General features: G+C 41.8%; 1 protein-coding gene across 1 annotated transcript; it reads right to left on the bottom strand.

The window, feature by feature from the left end:
- Window positions 1–2,146: 2,146 nt before the first annotated feature.
- Window positions 2,147–5,606, bottom strand: LOC103707674 (putative disease resistance RPP13-like protein 1). Its single transcript, XM_008792249.4, has one exon. It carries the CDS (start codon window positions 4,766–4,768, stop codon window positions 3,488–3,490), a length of 1,281 nt encoding a protein of 426 aa, XP_008790471.2. The 5' UTR covers window positions 4,769–5,606; the 3' UTR covers window positions 2,147–3,487.
- Between the last annotated feature and the right edge of the window lie 577 nt (window positions 5,607–6,183).

Below are 6,183 nucleotides of genomic sequence, written 5' to 3'. Positions count from 1 at the left end.
GTGAGTGACAGAGAGAAAGGTGTGCACAGAAGGGGGAGAGAAGAAAGCGAATTTGCACAATTAATGTATCATAATCCTTTCTTCTTGAGAATAGGTATTATCAGGAAAGGCTCTAAAGTGAGGCACCCCCTCTAACCCTACACACAAAAGTCTAGGCTTGTATTTTTGAAAAGGGCCTGAGACATCATGTGCTTACTGAGTAGGTGCATAGTCCCTGGGGTTAGAAACCAAAAGTTAAGCCCCCCTTGCACAGTCTAGAATACTACAATTAGGGCTTGGATAGTTGAAGGACTCCCTAAGCAATTAGGTCAAAGAGTCTTTATATCAAGTCAATTAATAGTTAATTGTATTCATTGAGATCAGAAAATCAAACTAAAGAAATCAAAAGAAGAATGAAAAAAAGGAGCTTCTACAATAGTGGGTCATCATCGGCATGATCCAACTCGCTCTCTTCATTCTAGAGGAGATCCACTAGAGATCTTCCCTAGCATAGACCCTTCTTTGCTCTAAGCTTTCTTGGATCTTAGACTGGAATTGTTCCTTGAATTTGGAAAACCTAGATTCAAGAGAATGGGGGTATAAGAAGGAAAAAGAAGAGGAGGAGAACCAAAGCTAAGAGGAACCTAAGCAAAAGCTAAGAGATCAAATGAAAGAGGGATAATAAAGGTTTCCAATTCTCTCCTCCAAGGAGGTATTCATAGCTACAGAAGGGATGACTTAACAGTGGAGTTTTATTTCTTTTTTGAATTAGAAAAAGGGTTTCGATAATACTTATCAAGTAGTATTTTAGGACTAGTTTAAAGAGAGAGCCATGGATCAAAACTTAGTCTAATAGATGGGATACTCTTTCCTACATATGATGGCTTGGAGTGCCTTTTTTTTTTTATTTTAGGAGAGAAAGTCAGAATTCAAAATTATTAGATCTATCTAATATTCTCACCATTTCTTCTTTTTTTTAATGATATTGGATGGATTTTTAGAATTTTTTGGATTAATTTTTGTTAGTAGGAGTAGAAATGTCCAAAATATAAAATTTTAGCAAGAATATTAAGAGGAAGAGACTATGTTTTAACTTTGAGCTCAAATTGATCTTGTTGGAGCTAGTTTAAAAAATCATCAAATTTAGGCTCAAAAGTAAACCATGTTAGGTCCAATCGAATTGCATGTGCGAGCTTGAGAAAGTCTAATTGGAGCATAAGATCATTAGTTGGGATGCCGATAGATGGAATCGATAGGAAGTTTGAAGAAAACTGGATCAGATTAGTGAAAGGGCTAGATGAGATAAACTCGAGTTAGTCCATTCAGGTTTTGCATGGTTGGCCTACAATTGGTCAACTAGAGATGGAATTAGATAGAGACTATAGTGAATTAGGTTTGAAATAAATTGGGGTAGGTGAATTAGATCATAGTGAATGGATTACACTCTCTTTGAAGTAGAGACAAATTAGAATTGTTGGGCTCCATCCATAGAAACCCTGGTGCCTTCTTTCTTCTAATAAAAGAGGAGGCATCCTGGGTTCCCATCATCCTCATCTTCACACGCCGCCAACATTATTATCTATTAGAAGTAGAAAGCGATCTGCTAGGACCTTTAGGGATAAAAAAAGATTGTAGTCAATTTGATAATAATCGAATGACATTTTTTTTCAGTCCGAATTAAGAAATCAGTTAGAAATGATGCAAAATAGATGTTATTCTACCGTTAATCAAAGATTTCTATATGAGAAGTACGAATCGCAGTTTGAAGGGAAAGGAGACGTCGACTTGCAATAGATAGACGAGGATTTATTCAATGACATAGTTTGGGCTAAAAGAGAGAAGAAGACTTGTAAGGTAAGTTTTTCTAGTAGAGCATTCCTTTGGTCATAGGTTGCTAGAGATCCAGTGCTAAGTAAAGTTCTGGAGGATAGGCATATGTTGATCGAAGAAGCTGAGACTAATAATTTGTCTAGAATGGCTTCCCAAATGTTTAATTCAGCCAGGGTGAATGCATGGTTTGCGTAACAGATGCAACATGCCTTCATTCTAGCATAGCAGTAAGGAGTCAGCAAGATAATCTCATGACAGCTTACATAAACTGGTAAGATACGTAACAAAATTCACGACAATATATTTGAACTAAAAGAATGGAAAGTAAACAAAAATATAAACAAAAATTGGAAATAATAGATTTTCTTCTCAAGTTATCAATTATATTTACAAACCAACATTCTATTTTGGAATGTGAGTGCAGAACTGACCGCTCAGATAATTCAACTCGAAGAACTATCACCAATATCTCTTAAAGGAATATGCTGTATTTTAGGCCAATCAGCTCCATTTCTTTCGCAACAACGTTGCAGCAATGCGCATCCACTGATAGCTAGATATTTCAGGGAGTAAGGTAATCCTTCTGTCGGTAATGATGTGAGCATTGGAACATTGCAAATTTCCATATGATTAAGAGAGGGTAACAGATGCATTCGGGTTGGCAAGGATTTGAGATTGTCACAAAAACGAAGTCGAAATTCTTTTAGCGTTGCAGGCAGTCCCCCATCACCAAAGGATGATAGTTTTTGGCATGATGATATCTCTAAAAGTTCAAGAGAAGCAAGATCTTGCAAGGCCACTGACTTAAGCTTATCACATCCTCCAATCTTCAGTTCTCTAAGAACTTTCAAGTTATGAAGATAGCCTCTGGGTAGAGATTTAAGACGAGACAACTGAGAAACAGTCAGCAAGGACAGAGAGGTGAGCTGATGAATCCACCTGATTATTTCCCCAGTGCCTCCTTTTATCACCAACTCCTGAAGCAGTGGAAGCACCGGAAGAGACAACAGTTTCTGGCAGTTTCTCATCTCAAAATATTCAAGAGAACGTGGTAGGTGGGAAAGTTCTTTTATCTTGGGGCAATCTGAGATGACAAGTTTTTTGAGGCAAGCCATTTCACCCTGTATTACTTCATACCAACTCTCCAAGCTACGCATGTTTGCTACAAACAACATCTCAAGCAAGGGAAAACCCATAGTATTGCCATTACCGGGAACCACACGGCCCATGTATTGCACTTCAGGCAGCCCTTCTAAGTCGAGATTTTTGAGCTGTGGCAGCTTTCCTACTAGAGGGAGGACTCCACATCTTCTGCAGTTGGAGAGCCTCAATGTGTCTAAATTTGAAAATGACTGATCCTGGAGCCAATCTGGAAATGATGTTCCATTGAAGTTATCTATCCATAAAGTTCTGATATTGGTGTGTGGATGCAGGTTTTTGATTACTTGTTCTCCACTTTCAGCCAGCGAGTTAGAGCAGGTGCTTTCACTCCATCTGAGCATCAGAAAGTCAATGTATTTTTTGTTCCTCAAATTTGCATCTGCAGCATCATCCACATTGACAACATTTTCCAGTTTTGAGATGCATAGTTCTCCTCGGAGATCCAAGTCTTTTAACTGCCCCAAACCACATCCACTCTGTCCAGATACACTGAACCTTGACAATGTTCGCAGAGAAGTTAATTGGCCAATCCTGGTGGCATGGAAATCAAATCAATCCATCTATTTCTATGCTTATTCCAGTTTAGATGCAAACCCAGATGCCGAAGATTAACCAAGTTGCTCATGCCTTTGGGTAGTTCTAGAAGCTTGTTGCACTCACCAAGTTCTAGTACCTGCAGATTGTAAAGGTTATTGACAGATTCTGGCAACCTCTCTATCTGTGTGCCATAAAGGTTGAGGAACCGCAGATGAATTAAATTTCCAATAGCATCTGGTAATGCAACTAATTCATTCTGTCTCAAATCTAAAGCACGTAAATGCTTCAAATTTCGAAACAGATGATTTGGAACCTGCTTTGTGGGCACACCATTTTCAGGAAGCAATATAAATGCTCTTAAGCCTTGGTTCTCATAGATCTTCTGAAATGTGAAAGGATTCATATTCTGAAGACATGACACCACATATCGAGAATTCCCTGATTCACCATGTACTGCATTATTCTCAAATCTCAAACATTCATGTTCAGAAACAGATTGTGCTAGCTCATGAATTAAACCTGGCATTTTGTATTTCATTTTGGATTGTTGGTTGCCGCTGCTAGATATATGGAAAAATGACCTCCATAAGAGATAGTCAAAGTACTTACCACCAATATTCTCCAATGACCTCATTCCCCTAGGCTTATTAACAAGACCAACTGCGATCCACAACTTGACTAATTCATCTCGCTCAAACTCATAACCATTGGGAAATATAGAACAGAAAGCAAAACACTGCTTCAAATGTAATGGCAAATGATCATAACTCACCTTCAAAGTCAGTAGGATCTTGTAGGCATCATCATCTGGATCTGGCAGATCACTTAATACACTTTTCCACTCCTCTTCATCTGTCTTATTGTACAAGAGGCCGCCGATCGACCTGACTGCTAGAGGTGATCCCTGACACTTCTTCACTATCTTCCTACCGATCTCCGCCAAGTTCCGGTGCCGATTCCAAGCTCCACGCTCGAATGCTAGGTCCTGGAACAACGACCAGCAGTGCTCCTCCTCAAGACCATTCAAATGGATTGGAGGCAATGTGCGCATGTTCCTTGAGACCAATTCGCTCCTAGCAGTTACCAAAACCCTGCTTCCATTTTCTCCAGCCATTAAAGGAGCTCGCAACATCTCCCAATAATATTGCTCCTCATTCCAAACACCATCTAGCACCAATAAGAACTTCCTCCCACTCACCAGCTGCTGAAGCCTGCGCTGCAGCAGCTCCAAGTTCAAAGGATCACATCTTTCTTCAGTCATTACCTCAATAATCTCTTTTGTAGTCTTCTTCACATCGAATCCTTGAGAAACACCAACCCAAAACTTCAAAGGGAAGAAATTTACCACTTCTTGGTCATCAAAGGCAAGCCTAGCAAGCGTCGTCTTCCCGATTCCTCCGGCTCCGACTACTGAAACAACGGCAACGTCATCTCCCCCACCCGAGATCAACAACTGAACAATCTCCCTTTTCTTATCATCGATGCCAAGGATTAAGGGCTCACCTTGGAGAGAGCCCGCCACCGGAGGGAGGCGCTCTTCCCCAACCTGGGCTTTTCTCCTGTACTCGCCCTTCCTGAGATGGAGATTCTTCCGGTCCTTGGTAATGGCTGAGTACTTCTTCCAGATCTCGGCGACCTTTCGTGAAATCTTCCAGCTCAGGAGCCAAACTGGGTTGACGGAGAAGGAGTGCCAAGGCAAATTTCTCTTCTGAGAAGCTTGCAGCTTGGAGACGTTGACCCGGGTCTCGATCTCGTCGAGGAGGTCCTCGGCGTCGAAGGCGATGTCTTTGAGCTCGGAGAGCCAGAGGCGGACGTGGCTGTCCTCGATGAAGCGGGTCTCCTCGGCGTCCTTGAGAAGGGCGTGGATACGGCGGACGGTGCGGCGGAGCTTGTCGAGGTCGGCCTCGACGTCGAGAAGGCGGGAGAGAGAGGAGAACGCCCAGCAGAGGCCGTCGACGCCTGCGCCGACGACCTTCTCGGCGAGGGGGCCGACGAGGTTTCGACAGCGATAGGAGCTCCCGCATTAACGTCCAGAGAGCCATCGGCGTTGCAGTCGCCGACACGAGGAGGAGATCCGGCAGAAGCTTGACTTGGCCTTGGCGTCCCGTTGACTTGGTGGATATGGCCGACGGCAACAAGAGGTTTGAGTCTGGCCTAAATCCGGGGCTTATTTATTTTGCACTGGAAAAAAATCTAAGCTCGTGAAGTGACCACTTCAGGGCTTATTACGCCTACTCTTAAAGAGTCGCTCGGTGTTGGAGGCCCATAAGCGAAATCATGGTAGTTGCTGGGCTTTTTAGTCTTGCTCGGTGTTGTTTCCTTTCCTTGTAAGCCTAGCATAATGAACAGCAGGAAGATGTACTTGGAATTAGTTTGTCTGACCATGATAACAAATTTCCAGTTATAGGACATTGAAATAAGATAAAAAAAGAAGGCCATTGTTCCCAAACCAAGTTGTCCAACTAATTTATTTATTAAAAAAAGTGCGAAAATTCTGACCATTGAAACAATGCATGTTAAACTACAATGTAAAATACCAGAGAGAGAGAGAAAAATCATGTCATACGAAAACCATATCGGCGAACATGTAACCAGGAGTACTCGCTCTATAATGGGCAGGGACAGCTGAATCATGAAACAAGACCCCAGAATAATAGTTCAAAGATATTGTCAGTG

The sequence above is a fragment of the Phoenix dactylifera genome, unplaced genomic scaffold (assembly GCF_009389715.1).
Source record: "Phoenix dactylifera cultivar Barhee BC4 unplaced genomic scaffold, palm_55x_up_171113_PBpolish2nd_filt_p 001263F, whole genome shotgun sequence".
In the NCBI taxonomy this organism is placed as follows: domain Eukaryota; kingdom Viridiplantae; phylum Streptophyta; class Magnoliopsida; order Arecales; family Arecaceae; genus Phoenix; species Phoenix dactylifera.
The sequence above is the reverse complement of the archived record's forward strand: the minus strand, read 5'-3'. Positions and strand labels throughout refer to the sequence as shown.

What these genes read in the sequence shown, in the direction of transcription:
- LOC103707674 (XM_008792249.4), bottom strand. Translation starts at nt 4,768, where the DNA reads ATGACTGAAGAAAGATGTGATCCTTTGAACTTGGAGCTGCTGCAGCGC.